Source organism: Pleurodeles waltl, chromosome 7 (assembly GCF_031143425.1).
Source record: "Pleurodeles waltl isolate 20211129_DDA chromosome 7, aPleWal1.hap1.20221129, whole genome shotgun sequence".
NCBI classification, from domain to species: Eukaryota; Metazoa; Chordata; class Amphibia; order Caudata; family Salamandridae; genus Pleurodeles; species Pleurodeles waltl.
In genome coordinates, this window is record NC_090446.1 from 871602634 (window position 1) to 871627098 (window position 24465).

Here is a 24465-nt window from a genome sequence, read left to right on the forward strand (position 1 = left end):
CTGGTGAAACGGAGCACCCACTGACAGGTGAGGTCTGTGCATCCACCATCTCAAAGACTGAAGTGCTACTGCCGGTAGTCGCACTCTGTCCTCCCAGCGACCTGTCCTTTGGCTCCAGTTGCTCTCCAATGCCTCTTGGAGGGGCCTCATGTGGAGTCCGGCATTTGGGACAATAAAAATGCATGATGCCATGGAGCCCAGCATCGATGTCACCTGACGTGCCGTAGGTGCGTTGGCTCTCAACAGGTCCTGACACTTCCTGTCTATTGAGGATAGTCGTTCCTCCGAAGGATACACTCTTTGGAGTTCTGTGTCTATGATAGCTCCCAGGTAGTGAAGGTTCTGTGTTGGAATCAAGGTTGACTTTTGGTAATTGACCTGAAGACCTAGAGACTCGCAAACTCCGAGCACAATGTCCAGATGGCTTCTCGCCTGCTCCGGAGAAGAAGCCTTCAGTAACCAGTCGTCTAGGTATGGATATATGAATATCTTTTGTTTTCGAAGATGCGCCGCTACCACTGCCATACATTTCGAGAAGACGCGTGGGGCAGATTTCAGGCCAAATGGTAGAACTCTGAACTGGTAATGCTGTAATGCTACTTGGAAGCGCAGGAATTTTCGATGTTTGGGAGCTATTGGGATGTGAAAATATGCATCCTGCAGGTCGATGGAGCACATCCAGTCTCCCTGATGTAGCTGAGGGAAAATCTGGTGAAGCACTAGCATCCTGAACTTCTGTTTCCTTATGTATTTGTTCAGCAGCCGTAGGTCCAGAATTGGCCTGAAAACACCCTCTCGACCCTTCTTCGCCACCAGAAAGTAACAGGAGTAAACCCCCTTTCCTCTGTGCGCAGGTGGAACCTTTTCTATGGCATTCTTTTGTAGGAGGGCGAGAGCCTCTTTGCGCAGCAGGCTGAGATGAGATGAATTGCCTTTGGCTGGTGGCAAGTGTGGTGGAGGCTGTTTGAAAAGAAGAGAGTAGCCATGTTCGACAATATTGAGCACCCATTTGTTTCTTGTGATAGAGTGCCACTCGTGAAGATAAGCTGTAATACTTCCCCCCACCGGAGTGGTGTACAGTATCGAGGGAAGCGAGATCTCATTGTTTGGTCGGCGCTTTCGGAGTGGACTGTTGAGGTCTACTTGACCCTCGCTCCCTTGTGTTCCTTCGCTGAAACAGAGGGCGTCCCTGCCGTTGCTGTGACCTTTGGGACCAGTGAGGGGTTTGAACCCTCTGCTGGAAAGGGCGCCTGTCATAAGGCCTATACCTCCGCCTGAAATCTTTCTTTCTTTCCAGGCCCACTGCTCTCATGGTATCCACCTCGGTCTTCATGCGGGCCATTTCCTCGTCTGCATGGGCACCAAATAGAGAGTTCCCGGCGAATGGGAGATTCAGGATGCGTTGCTGTGCTTCCTGCTTTAAACCAGTGAGCCTCAGCCAGGAAGACCTCTTTGCACAGATTCCATGCGCGTACCCATGTGCAGCTAAATCCGCCCCATCTGCTGCCGCGCTGATAACCTGGTTGGATACCAGGCATCCTTCTTGCAGGATCTCTTGAAAATCTTGTCTGTCCTCTCTGGGCAATTTCTCTGTGAATCTATTGAGAGAGTCCCACAGAGAACGATCATACCTGCCCAGGAGTGCAGAAGCACTGGAGACTTTCATTGCCGAAGCCGCCGTCCCGCACATCTTTCTCCCCAGAGAGTCTAGATGCCTGCTCTCTTTATCCGGGAGGACCGTGGATGATGATGCCACCGAGTGGGTCTTTCGGGCTGCGGCTAATATTACTGAGTCCGGTGGCGGATCCTTCCTGAGGAACAAAGGGTCCTGTTCGGGAGCCTTGTATTTCTTGAGAATTCTAGCCGGGGCAGATTTGAGCGAGGCTGGGGCCAGAAAAGTGTCCATGGTTGGCTGCAACAAACCAGGCACTAGAGGCAGCAGCTTTTTTGATGCTGATCTCTGTTGCAGAGTTTCAAAGATGATTGACGAGGAGGTAGATGGCTCTGGGACCTCTATGTTTAGTTTCTGCGCTCCTCTTAACAGCACCTCGTTAAACGTGGTAATGTCATCCACCGGTGAGACCCTAACAGGTGGAGAATTTGTTAGGGTGGGGGAGTAACGCCCGACAGATGATCCTGACGACGACCAAGAGGGTGATCTTCTTCGTGAACGAGACCTGGATCGTCGTTGAGAACGAGACCTGCTGCGAGACGCTGTAGCAGGGCGCCCAGGCCTCGCGGCCGGTTGACGAGGAGCAGAACGAGCCCGTCCTGCCCTTGCTGTCGGTGATGGCGTTCTTGGCAGGGATGCAGTAGGCGAGTACATTCGCGAATATTGCGAATCCGGGGAGGCCGCTGGTCTGTTAAGGCTCTCTAGCCATCTTGGAGAGAGATTGATGGGCGAGACATGCCCAGATGATGCCGCTCTTGAATGAGATGAGCCACTCGGTATGGAGACCACTGGAGATGGTGCGGCCTTGTCTGGCGTGGGGCGATGTTCTACTCTCTGCGGGACAGGTAAAACCTGTGTCGACGTCGACGGCTGTGTCGACGTCGAAGGGCGCCCCACCGGTTGCTCTTGCCTCGACATTGAGTGTCTCGACGTTGAGTGGCGATCTCTGGACCTCGACCTGCTCGTCGTAGTGTGCCTCGACGTGGAGCGGTGGGAAGCCGACGGCGGATGTCTCTCAAGCCGTCGTGGCGATTTCGACGTCGGGGGCGCACAGCCTTTGGCGGCGACCGGGCACGCCGGCGATGGCTCGACGTCGATCGGCGGGCTGCCGTCGACGGAGACCTGCCCCTGCGATGGTGTTCCCTCGACGCCGTCTCCTTCGACTTCGGGTGTGTCGCCGTCGACGGCGATCTATGCCGGTGAGACGGTGGTAGCGACGACGTCGACGGGGAACAAACAGGCACTTTCCTACCTGCTGACGTCGACCTAGCCATTCTCTCCTGAGAATGGCCTGCTGGTTGTCTGGGAAGTGAAGAGGACGATGTTTTCTGCCTCTCCTGAAGCCCATGTAGTCTGATCTTTTCTCTGTCCTTCAGAGTCCTCTTTGACATATTCTTGCAGTGCTTACAAGTGTCAGGACAGTGACTCTGAGGCAGGCACACTATGCACAGAGAGTGTGGGTCTGACTGGGCCTTCTTCTTCCCACAAGCAGGGCATTTGACAAAAAGTGAAGGCATTTTTCTGTCAGGAAAAAACTGCCAAGCTCAGACAAAGATGTTATCTGTCGAATGAAAAAGGAAAAAATGCTTTTTTAAAGGATTTTTCTGAGAAAAACTCAGAAAAACTGAGAGCTCAATTCTCCAGGATCCTCTCAGAAGAAGCCGGAAAAAAGAACTGACCTAACTGTGAACCAACTGTCACCTTTCCTTCACCCCTGAGGCATGGTGGGATACTGGAGGTGCTCAGGGTCTTAAAGGCACGGTGACAAAGTTTTTATGGTTCTCCTGTGTTAACCTGCATGCAGCCTATTGGCTAAGAATGCTCCATTGTTTTTCAATGCAGTTTTTTCTTTTTTTCTCTAGAGTTTACTGCTGCTTACTTCCCTAAGCCCAGTTTTGGGGGCTTGGGTAGATACTTATTCTCTATTGTCATTTTATAATATAAAAAAAATAAAAAATAATAATTCTTGAAATAAAGCATTTTAGCCTGTTTTTAACATTATAGCCTGCATTGCTGTTTTACACATGTATAATATGTGTGTATTTTATATATGCTCCGGGGTCCCCGCACAAGGGCGGGAATATTCAATGTTTATGACTTTGATGAGGATCCCCTGGAAGAGAACATAAGAAAACACAATACACAGATATACTAAAAATAAAGGTACTTTATTTTTATGACAATATGCCAAAGTATCTCAGTGAGTACCCTCAGTATGAGGATAGCAAATATACACAAGATATATGTACACAATACCAAACTATGCAGTAATAGCAATAGAAAACAGTGCAAACAATGTATAGTCACAATAGAATGCAATGGGGGCACTTAGGTATAGGGGCAACACAAATCATATACTCTAGAAGTGGAATGCGAACCACGAATGGACCCCAAACCTATGTGACCTTGTAGAGGGTCACTGGGACTGTAAGAAAATAGTGAGGGTTAGAAAAATAGCCCACCCCAAGACCCTGAAAAGTGGGTGCAAAGTGCACCTAAGTTCCCCAGAGAGCACAGAAGTAGTGATAGGGGAATTCTGCAAGGAAGACCAACACCAGCAATGCAACAACGATGGATTTCCTGACGAGAGTACCTGTGGAACAAGGGGACCAAGTCCAAGAGTCACGATCAAGTCGGGAGTGGGCAGATGCCCAGAAAATGCCAGCTGTGGGTGCAAAGAAGCTGCCACCGGATGGTAGAAGCTGTGGATTCTGCAAGAACGACAAGGACTAGAAACTTCCCCTTTGAAGGATGGATGTCCCAAGTCGTGAAGAGACTTGCAGAGGTGTTTCCGTGCAGAAAGACCGCAAACAAGCCTTGCTAGCTGCAAGGGTCGCGGTTAGGGTTTTTGGATGCTGCTGTGGCCCAGGAGGGACCAGGATGTCGCCAATTGCGTGAGGAGACAGAGGGGGCGTCCAGCAAGACAAAGAGCCCACTCAGAAGCAAGCAGCACCCACAGAAGTGCCGGAACAGGCACTACGAAGAGGAGTGAACCGGAGCTCACCCGAAGTCACAAAGGAAGGTCCCACGACGCCGGAGGACAACTCAGGAGGTCGTGCACTGCAGGTTAGAGTGCCGGGGACCCAGGCTTGGCTGTGCACAAAGGAAATCCTGGAAGAGTGCACAGGAGCCGGAGCAGCTGCAAATCACGCGGTACCCAGCAATGCAGTCTAGCGTGGGGAGGCAAGGACTTACCTCCACCAAACTTGGACTGAAGAGTCACTGGACTGTGGGAGTCACTTGGACAGAGTTGCTGAGTTCAAGGGACCTCCCTCGTCGTGCTGAGAGGAGACCCAGAGGACCGGTGATGCAGTCTTTTGGTGCCTGCGGTTGCAGGGGGAAGATTCCGTCGACCCACGGGAGATTTCTTCGGAGCTTCTAGTGCAGAGAGGAGGCAGACTACCCCCACAGCATGCACCACCAGGAAAACAGTTGAGAAGGCGGCCGGATCAGTGTTACAAGGTCGCAGTAGTCGTCTTTGCTACTTTGTTGCAGTTTTGCGGGCTTCCAGCGCGGTCAGCAGTCGATTCCTTGGCAGAAGGTGAAGAGAGAGATGCAGAGGAACTCTGATGAGCTTTTGCATTCGTTATCTAAGGAATTCCCAAAAGCAGAGACCCTAAATAGCCAGAAAAGGAGGTTTGGCTACTTAGGAGAGAGGATAGGCTAGCAACACCTGAAGGAGCCTATCAGAAGGAGAATCTGACGTCACCTGCTGGCACTGGCCACTCAGAGCAGTCCAGTGTGCCAGCAGCACCTCTGTTTCCAAGATGGCAGAGGTCTGGAGCACACTGGAGGAGCTCTGGGCACCTCCCAGGGGAGGTGCAGGTCAGGGGAGTGGTCACTCCCCTTCCCTTTGTCCAGTTTCGCGCCAGAGCAGGGCTGGGGGATCCCTGAACCGGTGTAGACTGGCTTATGCAGAAATGGGCACCAACTGTGCCCATGAAAGCATTTCCAGAGGCTGGGGGAGGCTACTCCTCCCAAGCCCTAACACCTTTTTCCCAAGGGAGAGGGTGTAACACCCTCTCACTGAGGAAGTCCTTTGTTCTGCCTTCCTGGTCCAAGCCTGGCTGGACCCCAGGAGGGCAGAAACCTGTCTGAGCGGTTGGCAGCAGCAGCAGCAGCTGCAGTGAAACCCCGGGAAAGGCAGTTTGGCAGTACCCGGGTCTGAGCTAGAGACTCTGGGGATCATGGAATTGTCTCCCCAATGCCAGAATGGCATTGGGGTGACAATTCCATGATCTTAGACATGTTACATGGCCATGTTCGGAGTTACCATGGTGACGCTATACATATGTCGTGACATATGTATAGTGCACGCGTGTAATGGTGTCCCTGCACTCACAAAGTCCGGGGAATTTGCCCTGAACAATGTGGGGGCACCTTGGCTAGTGCCAGGGTGCCCACACACTAAGTAACTTAGCACCCAACCTTTACCAGGTAAAGGTTAGACATATAGGTGACTTATAAGTTACTTAGGTGCAGTGGTAAATGGCTGTGAAATAACGTGGACGTTATTTCACTCAGGCTGCAAGGGCAGGCCTGTGTAAGAATTGTCAGAGCTCCCTATGGGTGGCAACAGAAATGCTGCAGCCCATAGGGATCTCCTGGAACCCCAATACCCTGGGTACCTCAGTACCATATACTAGGGAATTATAAGGGTGTTCCAGTATGCCAATGTAAATTGGTGAAATTGGTCACTAGCCTGTTAGTGACAATTTGGAAAGAAATGAGAGAGCATAACCACTGAGGTTCTGGATAGCAGAGCCTCAGCGAGACAGTTAGTCATAACACAGGTAACACATATAGGGCACACTTATGAGCATTGGGGACCTGGCTGGCAGGGTCCCAGTGACACATACAACTAAAACAACATATATACAGTGAAATATGGGGGTAACATGCCAGGCAAGATGGTACTTTCCTACAATACCTCACCAGACACCATGTAGATATTTGTTTTCTTCAAGAGCTTCACCTTACTCAACCCTTTGCACCTAGGTTACATGCACAATGGTGTAGGGAGACGCATACTTGCCTATATTCCAATTACGCCAGGGGCGTCACTATACTTTTGTGTAAAGGTCTGCGGTGCAATATGTGCTGCTGGCCGGTACCCTACATACACACCCTGTGGTACTGGCTGCAATATATAGCCCTAGTAATGATGACTCAGACTTTTTTTCCAAGGTACTGTTTCTCATATCCAGCTTGGGTCCTAGGGCTATAACATGGGAAGAAGATTTCAATCTTACAGTAGATGACTCGTTGGACTGGTCAGGACCTCCTAGCCGCCTGCACCCCAAGGCAGCATTAACACTCAACGCTATCATCCATGATAACTACGGTTGGTCTGGTGACATACACATAGCACACAGACAAAAGTCACCTGCATCATGGCATTCCATAAAGCATGGTCCACAATCGATTATTGGTTGACTTCTTAGGACACCTAGAGCTGGGTCACTAACATATTACACCTACCACACACACTCTCAGATCATGCCCCTGTTCTGCTGGAGCTCCTGATCTCTCAATCAGCCCCCCACACTCTGTGCTGGTGCCTCCCTCCTGGGGCACTGCAAGATTCAGTGTTCTGCGAAGAGATCCACAAGATATAGGAGTATTTCACAAATGATGAGGGGTCTGTCAAGTCTCCCACCACACTCCGGGAAGCCTTCAAAGTGGTTATTTGGAAAGCAAGTATTGCAAAGCAATAGGGTGTCTTAAAAGCTATCCAGGATTGACTTGACATGTTAGATAGAGACATCCGCGCTCTTGAATTTGAGTATTTCCGATCCAAAAACACAGTCAGAGATAAATTAACTGAATTCTCTGACAAACCCACTCAGGAAACCCACTACCTGGATCGTGAAGCGACAGCCCAGGAAAGGGTAATCAACCGGGCAAGACCCTTGCCAGGTTAATGAGTGCTAAAGGCATCCACATATGAGGTAGAACTGCTGAATGACCAACCGGTCCTTTAGTCCTTTCCCTGGGCTCTGCTCGATACTATGTCCTCCTTCCACACCAAACTTTACACTGCTATCTCTGCTCCTTGAGTAAACGAACCTAATACATACTTGGATAATGTATAACTCATTTGGATCGAGCCCATCGGGACTATCTTGACTCACCCATTACAGCAGAAGAATTTGTGCAGGTTATTCAAAGTCTCCCGGGTAGCAAAGCACCGGGCCTAGATGGTCTAACCACTGCATTCTATAAAGAGTATGCATCCACCCTTGCACCTCATATAGTAGCAATATTTGAGGATTCCATGGCGAAAGACACTCTACTCCATTCCTCCGTAAAGCAGTCATAGTGACACTTCTCAACCAGATACACTTGCACAGTATTGTGACTCTTACCACCTGTTGTCTATGATTAACACAGATAACAAGATTTTTGCTAAGATCTTGGCCAATCATCTTCTCACCCTGCTACCTAAGATGGTAATACCGGATAAATCCCGGTTCATCCTTAGCCACTCCACATCCTATAACTTGGGTACCATATTTACAGACATGCACCATCTACACCCCCAAGTTCCAGCCGTGGCAGTGTTACTTGACACCACAAAGGCCTATGATTCACTACAGTGGCTATACTTCTTTACATTACTAGAACGAATGGGTCTAAGCTACAGATTCCTTGGCCAGATAAAGCTCCTCTATACCTTTTCCACCTTTTGCGTATGGTTTAATGCCATGTTGTCAGGCCCATTTACGATTACCTGTGGAACAAGACAGGGGAGCCCACTGCCACCCATTCTGTTTCCCATAGTTATGGAGCCATTAGCAGCTCAACTCAGCAACATTATGCACATAGAGGCCTCGGCTTCACCACCAGAGGGGTTAGTGATCTCGATGTATGACGGTGACATTACTCCGTATGTTCATGAACTACAGGTAAACCTGGCCCAATTGACTCATGAGATCATCTGATTTGGTGGCCTCTCTGCTGTACTGATTAACTGGTCAACATCTGTATTATTTTGCTTACAGACTGCACCCAGTTTTTCCCCACAGGATACCCGTTTAAATGGGCATACGAACTGGTCTGTTATCTAGGGATATGGCTTAGCCCCAATTTCGACAAACTTTGGAGGGCTAACTATGGTTGTCTTAGCTTGAGGACAAAATCACAATCTGGTCTTGTCTGCTACTGTCCATTTCCAGGTGGACAGCGATAGCAAAAATGACCGTCCTTCCGAAATTTCTTTACTTCTTTCTCAACTTACTCACCCCTCACACTGCTCAATTTCTGCACCATCTGCAGTCAAATCTCATCACACTGACCTGGGCAGGTAAACGGCCCCATACCTCATGGGAGATCCTCATGATATCGCTCATCCAGGGCAGTATGGGGACTACGAACATGTAATTGTACACACTCTGTGCCCAGTCACAACATTTACACTTCTGGCTCCATCCAATGCATTTTCAACCGGGTGTGGCTATCTAGGCAGACCAGGCGGCAACATGACCTCTAACCACAGCTCTTTATATACCCTACAAAGTATCATGAACGGAGGTCGAAGCAGGTGGATACATAAGATGGGCTTGGGATGGTCTGAGGAAACACCACTCCTGTAACATACGGGTTTACGAATGTGTGCCCGTGGATGTCAGCATGACATTCTCTGACTTTTATCTTGGAAATCAATTCATGTTACCCTTCAGGCCTCTGATACCTCAAACGTCAGGGTATAGGAAATGCTTCTATGCCATCAACTCATAGCTGCCTGCTACACACCACATAACACATTTCTGGCTCCTCTGCCAACACTTTCAGCTCCTCACCATGCAGACTAGTCTTGACTTCACACTAACATGCAGATCTCTGCACAAGTGGCCACCTGGAACGCTCTCACCGCCTGGATGTCAGACACTGTCCCACCCATCACTGACACGCAGTGGTCCTACTGCTGTAGCAGACAAATCTCTCACCCAACTACAGGCTGCTATTGATACACTTTAAATTCTTATACTGTTTGTACTGTGACCCCCATCCAACTACTTAAAATGGGGCTCACTGTAGAGGCACGTTGTCTGAGATAATCACCACCACAGGCAACCTTCCTACTGGGATGGGGATGTCCGAGGGTAGAAGAGTTTTGGGAAGGTATCTTTACCACTATACAAGCAACCACTTGCCACTGCCTCCTACCCTGCACCTCCCTGGTAGCCCTCCTGGGATATGTCAAAGATACCCCAACATGCAATAGCTGACTTATTGCTATGCTCCTTCTATTAGCTAAGCACAGAGTGGTCATGCACTGGGGCCGGCACCCAGTCTCCTCTATATCAACCTGGTTGCAAGACGATACATATTGCCAGGAGCAATTAAAAAACTTTTGGGAAGTGATGCCTGCACAGTCATGCCCCAAAAATATTTGGGAATCACTTCTTACTTGCCTGCGCCATAGAGATTCCACCTTACCTTTATCACAAGAGACTAACTCCAGGGCTTGCCCCTCATATCCGGATTCTACCTTGCCACCCCTGTCTGCAGTGAGTAATCCTGGCCAATCACCACAGCTGACACAGTAGTATAACCCGGCCAACTTGGTGCTGTCCTATCCTTCATTTCGGAGGTTTCCATATACAATCCACTGAGCATGGATAAGCTCTGTTGCTAAGGCTTAATCGGGGTGACAAGTGGATGAGGTATTTCCTATTGTTGCCATTGTATCATGTACCTATGTGACACTGTGCGTTTCCCCTTATCTTTTCCCCTTCCCATCTTATTAATTTCTCCTGCCCTCCTCTCTCCACCCCTTTCCTTCACCTGCAGAGGTGATTGTTGTACTGTGTTTGTTCCATCGTAAATGCCAATAAAAACAATCTTAAAAAAAAAAAATAGATATGAGTAAAATGTTGGATTGAGTGTTAGGTGTCAGATCACTTGCCTGAAATGCCACAGGACTCAAGGTATACCTCACTGATGAGACCTAAGCAAGTCGAAACTGGTCTGGCGTTGCCTGTACTCAGATCTGGAGGAGACCGGGCCATTCAGGCTGGAAAGCTTCTACTGAAGCAGGACCAAGACAGATCAGAATTAGGTGGTGTTAAAAACTGGGTTTCTGGTTAGAAGAGGTATGCACCATGTCCAAGCAGAAACAACAATCCTAGTCAGGGTAAGTCATCAACACACCCTAAATTAACCTGTGCTCACAGCGGGTCAGATACAGGGACCAGCCTTGGCCTGCTGAAAAAGTACCTTATTTGCAGTCAACGTAAAAGAAGACATTGAACAGAGGAGGTGATGTCTCATCGATCCCTGGAATGGAGGCAATGCATCGGCTCCGAGCCACACAAAGTTGTAGAAACGCTGGAAATGGAGGCGATGCGCTGCACAGTTGGCAATGCTTTGCAATCGATCCTTGCAGCAGCGGTAATGTGTCGGCATCGATGGAGATATGCAGGTTCCAAGCACTACAACAGCGTACATGCATTGATAATTCGCAGGAACTTCCAAAGACCCAGGGCTGGATTGACACCACTTGGCAGGGCGAGACTCACAGCTGGTAGAGTCAAGGTACTGTAATTGATGAGTTGGAAGTCTTTTGTGAACCTACACTTCAGAAAACAGGAGGCAAGCCAGGAAGCCCTTGCAGGCATTTTGGTTCTGGATTCAAGTGATGTGGGCCCAGTCCTTCTGAGCCAGGCAAGAAAGGCAGGAGGTCAGCACAGCAAGAAAGCAGCTCTTGCAGAGCAACATGTTCAGCAGAGTGGCAGTCCTTGCAGCAACACAGCAGTCCTTCCTTCTGGCACAGTATCCACAGGTCCAGAAGTGTATCGAGTCTGTAGGGTCAGATGGCCAGTTCTTATACCAGGCGTTGCCTTTGAAGTGGAGAGACTTCAAATAAGGGTTTTGAAGAGCACACCAGTCCTCCCTTCCAGTCCTGGCTCCGTACTCACTACAAGGGTTTAAGCAGTCCTTTGTGGGGACAGGACACTGCCTATTCAAGTATAAGTGTGAGGATGTGCAAGTCCTGCCTCCCATCCTGCCCAGAATGACCCATCGGGATTTGGATGGCCCATCAGTCACACTGAAGCACCATTTATGGGTGGCTGTCTACAGAGGATGCAAAAAACTTATCTGCAACCCACCCCAGACATGTACTGAAGACAGGCTTCAGGCACACATGATGCTAAGAGCAGGAAAATGCCAAAGTGGTATTTTCAAAACTGTAACAATATATCCAGCTATACCATTAAAGAGGACTTTATCATCTCCATAGGTAATTAATATGACATATCTATCCCTTCGCAATCAGGGATTACAGCTTATTAAATGTAATAAAGAATTACAAATGTTATCCTATGAGATGGGTAGGCCTCACAGTAGTGAAAAACAAATTAGTTTTTCACTATCAGGACATGTAAAACATACGTTTATGTTCCTGCCTTTTATTTACACAGCACCCTGCTCTATGGGCAACCTAGAGCCAACCTCAAGGGTGGCATATGCAACAAAAGGGGACTTTAAGGATTGGCAAGGGGTTTTAAATGCCAAGTCGACATGTCATTGCAACACTGCATTCATACTGCAATGGCAGGTCAGGGACATGTTTTAAAGTGCTCCTTAAGTGGGTGGCACAAGCAGTGCTGCAGGCCCATTAGTAGCTTTTAGTTTACAGGCCCTGGCACATGTAGTACACTTTACTACAGACTTATAATTAAATGAAGAATGCCGGTTAGGTATATACCAATCACACCATGTTTAGGGAGAGAGCACAAGCATGTTAGCACTGTTTAGCAGTGGGAAAGTGCACAGAGTCCTAATACGAATAAAAACAAATTCTGCAAAAAGTAGAAGGAAAAAGGAAAAAAGTTTGTGAGTGACTGCAGAGAGGGCCATTTTCAAAAGGCGGTCTCAATCTAGAATAGCAGACTTAAAGCAGTGGCTTAGAATATGGCCAGAGCGATTGGCTAAGATTATTTCAAGAATATTTCAAGCATTTCTTTCATCAACTTGCTGTTATTGCAGTGGAATTCAACCAGAGCATTCGTGGAAAATGTACTCAAGAGCAGAAAAACGACAGCCAATTAAGAAAAGAGTACTGCTAAAAGTTATCATGCCGATATGTAGATCAGTTTCCACTTTCACTAAGCATCACTATTTTAATCTGTAATCGGAAACCAATTAAATGGTACGGAAGGCACTGGTGTCTGCTCTGACTATCTCGGTGTCGACCATGGCTGTGCGACACTGGTGGACAAGAGGCGCCTCCTGGGCGCCCTGTGAGCTCAATGATTAACTCTCTCAAGTGCAATGCGCAGCTTCTAAGTGGAGTTGGGAGATGGAAGGTAGGGCTATGGTCCACATTGCAGCCATCTTGGTAGAAGGACTCTGGGTAGGCGGATGTTCGTTGACATCAGAGGCCGAGTCCTCGTCCAACTCCAAAAGTTGAATTTTTGGTTTCTGATTTACAGTTTGTCTTCTCCTTAGATCATTCTGCCCTATGGGGTAACAGCTTGAAATTCTACACTAGTGGTCATCCCATGATAAAGAGCTAACGACTGGGAAGGAAAGGTGTTCTTACCTGTAATTGTGGTGCTTTGTCACACAATAGGAAATGATCAGCTTCCCAGCACTTCTGTTATCGGAAAGGTCAGTGCTGTATCAAAGACCATCATAAAGAACTGAAGTTGGCACTTTTCGATGAGAATGGTGGAGACTGTGTAGCTGGTTGACTAAAGGAGAATATTCCTATTCCCTAATCGGTTGGTGCTAAAAGCTTTTATAAAAAATGAAAAATGAATGTTACCATAAATGTGTACCCTAGGTTTTGCAAAAACACACAAACACAATTATTACCTCTTCTGTTAACTGAGAAACCTTAATTTCCAGTGTCTGCTTCTCCTGATCAATAAGCTGCTTTTCAATATTTAACGTTTGCTTCTCAGCATGCAATTCAGACAGCTTCTTCTCAAAATCATTCTCCTTTGCTTTTATTTCAACTTGTAGTTCATGTCGTGCTGTAAGCTCTGAGTCCAGCTGAAATGGTAGGAAAATAAAAAGTACAGACCAATGAAAGTTGACCACAACTATCTCAAGAGGAAATTCTAATGCTGATGACATAGCCAGTAACAAGCATCATCATAAATTCTTTTCATGGTTGTTTGTCAGACAATGAAAAAATGAACCCGTCGGTTAGGCCCAAAAAAAATAGGCGACACACAGTCAAAGCAGAAAAAAGAAACATTCAAACCGAAAGGAGAGCAGTACATAACACATAATTTCTGCAAGTAATCTTGGATAAATTTATATTCTGGGGTTACTAAAACAAATCCATCAGAAGTAGCTCATTTTAACAAAGAATATGAACAAACTGAAAAAAAATAATCAAGAAACGCAAAAGGAGAAAGAGCAGAATAATAGGTTTAGTTCTATGGCAGTTGTGAATTTCAAATGCCAGTAGAATATGTGACAAAAAGCAGCCGTTTAATGACATTCTAGTCACAACTTCAACTATCCACATCAGTCAGGATCATGGAGGCCAATATCAGTCCTTCCTTGCTTTTTAATGAAATTTCTAAGGCAGGGTCACTAGGCAGCTGCGCTCTTGGGCTAGCTCTCCTCACAATGATCGCTAATTATACTTTCATAATTAAAAAAAGGAGTAAACAGACTCCTCTTTGTTACTGTCTAAGGTTAAGCGTTGAGCTGTCAAATAATTAAATGTCACTGCTGAACATAAATGAACAAGGAAATTAAAACGGGGCATACAGTGGCTGCATGCACACTGCCGAAAGCCTGCAGTTTCCAAAATAAATATGAGAAGATTTATATACAGCAAAGAGGGACATTTTTTAATTGACTGTGAAATTCAAATAAGCTTAGAACAGAGATCCACAAGTATCGCAATCGGTCTCTTGTGAACGATACACAGCAGAATATTTCTTAATGTAGTTAATGTATCCTGGTAGCTATACGTGATTTTTTTCAACTGGGAAGTGATGATTGTTCAAAGCCCAGACACTATTTTCCTCTGTAATGAAGAGTTAATCAATAATTCTAGGTGCCAGAGAGCCTATGTGGCATTTAACATTGGGTATGACTGTCAGGAGGTTTGACTTAATTTCACATTTTAGGACTTGAATGATAAGCAGAAATGAAAATGTGAAAAGGGAATCATGGATAATGGATGGTGTTAATGAAGGGCAATGGGCTGTTTCAGAACAGACTCCGATTCTCTATCCATTCTTACTTTGTCTGCAGAACCTGCTTAAAGATTTCTTGTGGGTGTGCCAACCATGGGGCTACGGGTGGTACTTCTGGTAGCTCCCCATCACTTGAAATATGCAGAACCATTTTATGACTTGGTTTATAGTCTCAGTTATCCAGTCTTTTTAACTGGCCCTTTCAACCCTGTATAATATTTTGAAGAAGCCTCCCAGGTAGGTTTTACAGAGGGCTTAGTCAATGGATGATAAAGCCCTTTCTAGTGGCACTTTAGGTCATGACCCAATCATTCAATATTTGCAATATCTTGATCGAGCCACTTGTTCCTGGTTTGAAAGATGTTTGCTGTTTTTCAGCACTGCCAGAACTAGCTATTCTATAGATTTACTGGTGCAAGCTTTCAAGGTGGACTTCCATCAATGTGGTGATCAAGGTCAATAGCAACTGCATAACTTCTGCCTCACAATTTAAGAGCGAAGCTTCCGTTCACATCTATTAAAGACATAAATGCTCAAGACTTACAGATATAGGCAATTATCCCTTTTCGTCACCAGCAATGGAAGTTTAATCTATTCACATTTCGAATGCATTTAGAAACAGTACATACATTGTGGGTAAAAAGAAGTGAAGCTTGCTTGGTAACATGGCTTATTCAACACCACTTGGGCATTCTCAGTTTTGTTCTAGATCTGATATATTTAAACAGCAGTACATCCTAAATGGATGCTCTAGAAAGACCAGTGTCTTAATGTCCTCTAGAATCAAACGAATGTTTTGTAAGTCTCTGGCCTTTGTAAATGGCTCCTGATGCCACAAATTAATGTTCTGACTTTTGTAGTTCTTTAGCTTTATCAGTGTACTAAGAACACACCTTTCGTGTCAAGAGTATAGACCACTATCTTTACAAGTTATAAAAAAGATCTAAAAAAATAGATAAGTAGGTATTGAAGGAGTGAACTCTTTAGGTGGGCAGAGCATTCCTGCATTGTTGCGGAATTGTAGAGGCAGCTCTTTGACAGGTAGCTGTTGTACCTCACACTCATAACTGTACTTTTCACATTTTATGTTTGCCTTATGCGTAGGCTCAAACTGATGTCCCAGCAGTTTTGATAACACATGAACCAGCTTCTAAGACTGAGATGGCATGTGAATCAGATGTAACTTTTCAAATTATGCCTCTTACAAGTTCCTCGATTATCTCTTCTGTATGTAGACTAATTCTACAGAAAAGGACAATGACCTACTGATTTGAACATTTGTTTGCAAAAAATGTGCCAAACCCAGGGCTTGCTCATAAGTTAACAATTAAGTTGGGAAGGCATATTATTAGATAGGATAATGAGTACATAGGGCTCACATACCCAAAAATCAATGAGAAGATAATAGTTCAACTGAAGATTTTATATATCCTGTAAAATACAAATCTACCCACATAAAGCGCTGAAAAGCTGGGCACATGGGACTAAGCAGATGTTACAGCCATTAAATTGGCTCTGTTGTCAATGTGAATTTGATTTCATAAAGCCTTCTATGCATAACAATTAATTCTACAGGACATTCCAAAGTCGGAAACTCTGCTCTTCTCCCTTTTTTTAATTTTATTTAAATGGCACTTTGATAGAATTGGCCACACTACAGTTTTGTCAGATTGTAATATATGTGCAAAGGTAACTGAAGGGATACTAAAGAGAAAATGCTGGAGTCATGTTTATTGTGAAACAGTTAACTCTAACCATGGCAGCTCTTTGGGTCACCATTTCTGCAACGAAAAGGGAAATCTAGTTAGGAAAGATATATGGACATGATGACATCTCTATATCTGAGGTCACTTTATCAAAAATCCATTTTAGGCATTCTTCCACCAAACAGTTTTACAGCTAAAAGGACAAGTCAATACATTTGAGTTGTGTTTGTTAAATAGAGCATACAAAGCAATTTCTTTTTACTTGCCCTTTATGATAAAATAAGTAGAAACTGGCTGTTTCCTATTATGCTGGAATACGGAATCAAGGACACAAAATAAGCATTGGTAATGTACAAGTGCACAGAAGTACAGATTCATTTTTGTAGTGCAATGTTATCTGGAAAAGCCAAGCAAAAACAAAGATGGCTTTCTACCTTAAGTAATGTAATGTATACTTGTATCCATTTTGAACTGAGTTTAAATGTGAACTTTTTAATACCTACGTTTGGCATAATAATATACAATGATTGTATTTGAATTGTGTACCATATACTATAATGGAAACTGCATATTTTCTGAGTAAAAAATTATGACGAGGATAGCAATCTGTAACAGCGATTTAAACATTAAACTTCCTTGCAGTTGCCATTGCCAGTTTTAGGTCAAGCACGTAAGCTCTCTAGTGTGTTGCAATCTATCTGTGGGCTTTAATCACGCCCATCACAATCATTCGTTCATTGGCTTGCCTTTAAAAAATCCTTTGTTATCACTGGGAAATGTTTTACGTTTCTCTCTCTCTCCTTGGTGCACTTTTGTTACCGCCTTGGCCATTGACCCTGTTAGATGGATAATTGCACGTTTGCTGATAATGTTGATTGCGAATGAACTTCTTTTTCCTTTTGTGACTCTCCTTTGTGCTCACAATCATGGTGACCGTGCCACCTTGAAGAGGCTCGCTTACATCAACTATTTTAATTTTCATTTTCAATTTATGTGTCAAGAAAAGTCCAGTTATGAATTTACAACGCTAATAGCTCTAACTCAAGAAAACGCTAGACCCATTGCATTGCAAATGCTTGTTAGTGAAGGGACTGAAACATCTACATTTTGGAAAATAGAGGAACAGAAAGGTGGACAATGTGTGGAGGGGTTCCCTCAAAACAGGAACATTTATGCCTTTCTTTGTTGGCTTGGCAGTCAACCCATTTATTATCTCCCTTTGTCTTATTCTTTTTTTGCACAAGACATTCCACTTTCGGGTCAAGGTGCTGGTGCTTTCTGTGTAGCATAGTTTTAGGAGACGTTTAATTTCTGTGAAATCTCTGGCTATTTTAATGTTCAAGAAATAGAAATTGCAAAGCCATAGCATATATTTGGTATCGCAGATTAAATGTTATTGGGCCCACTACAATTAATGTTAAAGAATCCATCTGATTGGCTGCAATGGCCTAGTGTCTTGGAAAGTGGTGAAAGGCTGTCAGACCGCTGACGGTGCCCACTGGAAGTTCTTGCTATGCCAGAGACAGCACACTTAGTAAGACATCCAACAGGTTGTTGTCCTGCAACTGTATGTATTATGGGTATGACACCAAGCTACACCTTGTCCCACTGTCCGGCATAAACAAACAAGTTACTTACTTTTGGTAACACATTATCGGGTAGAGACATATTCTAGTTGCAGATTTCCTACTTTGGAATTTCACTCAGGTGTCAGTCTGGATCAAGAGATTTTCCTCTAGCAGTACCCCTGTGCACCGATAGGTGGCGTCTGTCGGCTCAGCACCAGTCGTTGACATCATGTGCAGCAGAAAGACATTGCAGGACCTATATAGGTGCCACCCCTGTATGATGTCAGTTTCTTTTCACAACTTTCCATGCCAGAAGTGCAGAGCCATGAAAAATGCTGACCACTGCTGCGAGAAAACTAGGGCCCTGAAAGGGAAGTCACTGTCCCTAGAAATAAGTCTGCAGGGAGGATTGGTTGGTTAGTAAGGAATCTGCAACTAGGATATGTTTCTACAAGATAATGCCTTATCAAAGGCAAGTAACTTGTTAATATGATAGACTTCTAGTTGCAGATTCCTTACCTTAGAATAGATACCAAGTAATACTAGGAAATCCTGCAGCTACGAACAGACAAAATACCTGTCCCTTTTGTTTCGTGAATGTGTGCAGTGACTCCCACGTTTCTGTCAGACAGATGTCCAGGACTGGAACTCCGCAGGCTAACACCATGGTAGCAGCTGTTGCTCTGGTAGAGTGAGCATGCAAACCCTCCGGGGTTGCTTCTTAGCCAATGCATAGCACATTTTAATACAGAGAATGACCAGAGAATGACCCATCATGAGATGGTCCTCTTCTGCACTGCCTGACCGTTCTTCACATCCACATATCCCACAAAGAGTTGATCATCCACACAGAACTGTTTGGTACAATCGAGGTAGAACGTCAACACTCTTTTTGGGTCCAGGAGATGGAGTCTCTCCTCTTCCTTAGAAGGATGTGGGGGGTGCGTGAAAAGTAGGCAAGGACATGGACTCGCCTACATGGAAGGGTGTGACCACTTTTGGCTAAAAGGAAGCCCTGGTATGAAGCACCACTTTGTTAGGATAGATGGAAAAGAAGGGTGGCTTCGAAGAAAGGTCCTGCAGCTTACTCACCCTGCAGGCAGAAGTGATGGCCACAAAGAAGGCTGTTTTAAACTCAAAAGCCAGAGCAGACAGTTATGAAGTGGCTCAAAAGGAGCACACATTAGAAAAGTAAGAACCAGATTCAAATCCCACTGGGGTATCATGAACAGTAAAGGAGGAAACAAATGGGTAAGACCATTCACAAATCTACTAAGGCAGATTTAAACAAGGAGGGATGGTCAGGTAATCTCAGAGAAGGAGAGATGGCAGTCAAATGTCAAATAACCCTCAAGGGTGCCGAAAGCAGAGCCCTGCTGAGCTAAAGAAAGTATAAACACCATGCCATAAATTTGTGTCATCAACAAGCGTATACCGTTTTGGTGAAGGGACGCCTGGCTGGCAAGATAACGCTACAGATTTCGGGCAGAAGGTCAAGAGCTGTCAACTGCTGCCGCTCAATCTCCATGTAAGAAGGGGGAAACTGGGCAGGTTAGGGTGGAGAACCACCCCTGCTGCTGTGTCAAAATATCCTCCTGAAGGGGCAGGCTGATCAGAGGATCGATGGGCATGCTCAACAGCTCAGGGTACCAGACTCTCCGTGCCCAGTCCTGTGTCACAAGGAATACTTGGTCCCAGTGGTTCTTGATCTTCTTGAGAAATTTGGGCAGAAGGGGTATGGGTGGAAAGGTGTACAGGAGGCCAGAGCTCCACTCGAGACAAAAAGTATCGCTGAGCAAGGGCCACCTTGGAATCTTCAATGCGCAAAATAGCTGATATTGCTTTTCTCTATGGAGGTGAACAGATCTAACTAAGGCTCTCCCCACTGCTGAAAGAAACCGTCCGCCACCTCCGGATGGAGATGCCATCTGTGATCAACCCGGCATTGGTGGCTGAGTTTGTATGCTCAGGCATTCAGATAGCCCACCAGGTGTATAACCACCAGGGAATGCCCTGTCCAGAGGTGCAGAGTTTACTGACAGAGTCCACGACCCCGCCCTGCTTGATGCAGTACCACATGACAGTGGTGTTGATGTGAACACCTGCACTACTTCTCCTTTGAGAGAAGGAAAGAATGCTTTCAATGCTTGCATGATCACCATGAGCTTCAAAAGATGGATGTGTAGTCTGGACTCCGCCTCTCCCATGTGGCCACCACATCCCAGGAGTGACGTATCGGTCATTACTGATCTGGTTGGGGAAGGAAAAGGGATCTGCCTCTAATCAAACTGCAATTCAAGAGCCACTACTGCAGATCTTGCGCTGTTCCCTCCGAGAGCTGGACCATGTCAGAGAGATTTCCCTAATGCTGCGCCCACTGGAACTTCAGGTCCCACTGTGTCACCAGCAGGATGCAGGAGTGCATGAGGCCCAGCAGCCTCAGAGTTATTCTCACAAAAATCCAGGACAGGAGCTGAAACATCGGTATCATAGCCTGAATATCCTGGGCTCACTGCTCCAGAAGAATAGGCCCGAAACTGCACTGTGTCCGGAACAGATCTGATGAAAGGGAGCACCTGGTAGAGAGTCAGGTGTGACCTCAGCACATATATAGTGAACCCCAGCGAATGTAGGAGGTCCACCGTAGTCTGGAGATGAGACAACAGCCTGGGGCAAGCCCTCCTTCAGCAGCCAGTCATCAAGTTAGGTGAAGACTGAAACCCCCCCCAAACCTGCGGAGATGAGCTGCAACCACCGCCATCACTTTGGTGAACACCAGAGGGGCACTGGTAAGGTTAGAGGAGAGCATGATAAACTGAAAATGTGTGTGGCTTACCGTAAACTGCAAGTAAGGTCTGTGGGAGGGCAGGACGGCAAGATGGAAATATAAGCCCTGCAAGTCCAACGCTACCATCCAGACTCCTGGGTCTAGATAGGACAGGAATCAGGGTGCAGATAGGACAGGAACCAGAGTGAGCATTTTCAATTTCTCTTTCCTAAGGAAGAGACTGAGGGACCAGAGGTCTAGGATGGGGGGAGGCCTTTGTCCTCTCTGGGCACCAGAAAGTAGTGGGAATAACAACCACAACCTACTTCTGGCACAGAAGCCCTCTCTATGGCTCCCTTGGCCAAGAGAGGAATAACCAGCATGCTCACCATGGTGGCTGGAGGGAAAAGGACATGGTTGGACACCACTTCCATAGCCACAAAAGTGGTAAAAAGCAGACTGAGGGGTGCGAGGGTGCAGCCTGCAAGGCCCAAGGACCTGGCCGTAGCACAGAACTCCGTAAATCGTTCCTGCGCCGAGTCCGCTTTGTCTCTGAAAAGACGGGTGCCATCACAGGGCATGTCCATTAGCATGGATAGAACATCCCCTGAGAAGCAAGACATCCTCAACCAAGCATGGCGCCTCAAGGACACTGTTGATGCAACCAATCTACCTAGTGAGTCAGTCGTATCCAGTCCACATCGTATTGTGAACTTTGCTGCGTCCCTCCCATCAGCAACAGCTTGTTAGAGAATGGCCCGGGCCTCCTCAGGTGCCTGTGGAAGTTCTTGCACAACCATGACCAATTAAGTAATGGCCCAAAAGGCATGCGGTGTTCACGGACCGCAATGCCAGGCTGGAGTAAGAAAACGTCTTCTTCCCAGGCTGATCCAGCCTCTTGAAATCTTGGAAGCATCTTGGAAGATGGAGTAAAGTCGAATAACACTCGTTCTTCTTCAACTTCTTGTGCTTTCTCAAGTGCCCAGAGTACCGAGTGTGATGATACAAAATGGGGACTCGACAGCAGTTCTTGGGACTTCCTCTCAACCGAGCAGAATACAGACGCGAGCGCTGGGACACAATTAGTTTTAGGGACCACTCTCTCAAAGCTTTCGCATTCGTGGCCTGGCGTTAGGAGCATGACTTCAGGTCGTGGTCATGCTCCAAACCCCACAAGCACATGAGGTGCGGATCCGTCGCAGACATCACCCGATGACAGGAGTCGCAGAGCTTAAACCGGCTCTTCTGTGACAACATCTCGATGCACCAGGAGTGTCAAAAAAAGCTTCAACAAAAGTCGAAAAGTCCAGTCAAAAAGTGGCTGTAGGGGTAGCTCTTCTTCAGATCTACCCAAAACTGTCACGAAAAGAAAGGAACTGACGTCAGCACACCGGGTGGCACCTATGTAGGTCCTGCAATGTCCTTCCGGCACACATGATGCCAACGATGGACACAGAGCCAACCGGCGCCACCTAACAGCGTGCAGGGGTACTGCTCGAGAAAAATCTCTGGATTCAGAGTGAATTCTGGGGGAAATTCTAAGGTAAGGAAATTGAAATTAGATGTCTCTATCAGTCAGATTTTGTAGATTGATGCCTGGTCACCAAGATGACATCCTCTAATTCCGAAGGTTGATTTGAATGCAGTCAGCTGCCGCTGCTCAAACTCCAAATATGAATGTGTAAAATTGCACAGGTCCAGTTGTAAGACCCTGCCATGCTGCTACAGAAGATTCTCCCGAAGTAGCAGTCTGATTAGAGGACAGTTTGGGGTACCACAACCTCCTGACCAAATCCAGGGCCACTACAATGACTTGGGCCTGGTGACTCCTGATCCTTTTCAGAACTCAGGGTAGGAGAGAAAGTGGTGGAAAGGTGTACACAAGTCCCGTGCTCCTCTACACAGAATGCATTCCAAGAGAGCCTTCTTGGGAACTTCAACAACTAAAAATTAACAATCAATCCAAAGGCCTGGTGGGGCTGAAAGGTAGCCAGGCCATTTCAGCCCCCAAGGCTTCAGACAAATGGCTGTTGATACAGAACTTATTTTGTCTTATATGAAATAATTTGGATATGAAATAGTCCTGAAATAGTCTGGTACGATGCAAAAACAATATTAGGAAACAGAACTGTGGAAAAGAAGCAAAAAGAAAACTGAAAAAGGCAGTAAGAATATAAACAGCAGGGCTCTGTCCAGAGTGTTAAACATGACAGGTCTTCTACTTACCTTTTTTTCTAGATCTTTTGATTTGGTTTCACTTTCCTCCACCTTTTGCTTATCTATCAAATGATCTGCAGAGGAAAGAATTAAAAACATGTAACATTCAGAGGTACAGCATGTTCATATCAATAAAACCCATACAACTATAATATTGGAATACTAGAATAATGGCTGGACAGATAGATGCTTCATTTACTTCAACTCAGCCATCTTCCTTAGTAGTAGGGAAGATTTAAAAGCTCTGCAACCCAACTTGAATTTTCAAACCACAATTGGAGTCACAATGAGCAGTCCCCTCCCTAAAGTCAAATGATTCTCCAAAAATAAAGAGTACCCTCTACTCATATGGTTGGTAGTTGATTCAGAAGGCACCATGTTCCTAGGACGCAAATATTTATTTAAGTAATAATATGAATGTTCCACTTCATATACTCTCTTTCATTTACACCAGGGTCCTAGAAATGCAGGAATGTTACGCATTCTATGTGAAGGTTACAGTGCAAAATATGTGCACCATCTTTTTAGAATATGCTGTGACCTGTATCACAATGTACCTTAATTCAGAAAGACCGCCATTTGCTTTTATGACTGATATTATTCAGACATCTACTTGTTATCACAGATACAAAAAGGAGTGTCTACATTTAATCCATCAAATCCATAAAGAGGTGACTGCTTTTGAGGAAGTTTTAAAAGGTCTAGAAGTCGTAGTTTAAAAGCTTCTTTCAGAATAATAAAAAAAATGTAAGGCTTTTAAAACCTTGATAAACAAGGCTCATGATGAGAACTGATGACACACGACAGCAGTATTTTCTAAGTTGATACAATACGTGATGGCAGCAAAAACAAACCACCAATTCAACAACACAACACACAACTACACTAAAGCTACTGGCTCTATGATACACTGCCAAGAATAAGGGGGCTAAGATGAAAGATGTAACAGACCCAAAAAAAGTAGCTCTTTCGTCTATCTATGACTTATTTCCTGCATTCTCCATTCACCTCAAAGTCCATAAGAAATCTATTGCTGTACTAGGAACACAATACTATCACTGATGCAATTGATTATGAAACTTTTATAATTCTTCATGGATAGTTTTATTCACCAACTTGTGGAAAATAAATTTATTTAAAAGACTGCACAGGATTGACTAATCCAACTGAGGAATGTGATTTTTGCGCTTTCCCACTACAACTCCATGCTATATCCCCGTGTCTACAAGTTGGAATCTTCCACCAACGAGGATCTGCAATCATCGGAGGAGGACTGAACCTGATGTGCGGCCTGGCTGGCCCCACAGAAGTGCCAGATTCCTCCTGCACGGGCCAGACCGGGGACTCTGCGGCACACAGGTGT

At 45.8% G+C, this 24465-nt stretch overlaps 1 protein-coding gene across 1 annotated transcript in view; it reads right to left on the reverse strand.

Moving 5' to 3' along the window:
• DIAPH1 (diaphanous related formin 1) overlaps nucleotides 1-24465 on the reverse strand; it is a 978623-nt gene that overhangs the window by 419193 nt on the left and 534965 nt on the right. Inside the window, exons 14-15 of the mRNA XM_069199475.1 lie at nucleotides 23112-23176; nucleotides 13499-13678 (exon numbers count right to left, since the gene is read on the reverse strand). Of these exons, the coding sequence (XP_069055576.1) occupies nucleotides 13499-13678; nucleotides 23112-23176 (245 nt within the window). The remainder of the gene's footprint in view (nucleotides 1-13498; nucleotides 13679-23111; nucleotides 23177-24465) is intronic.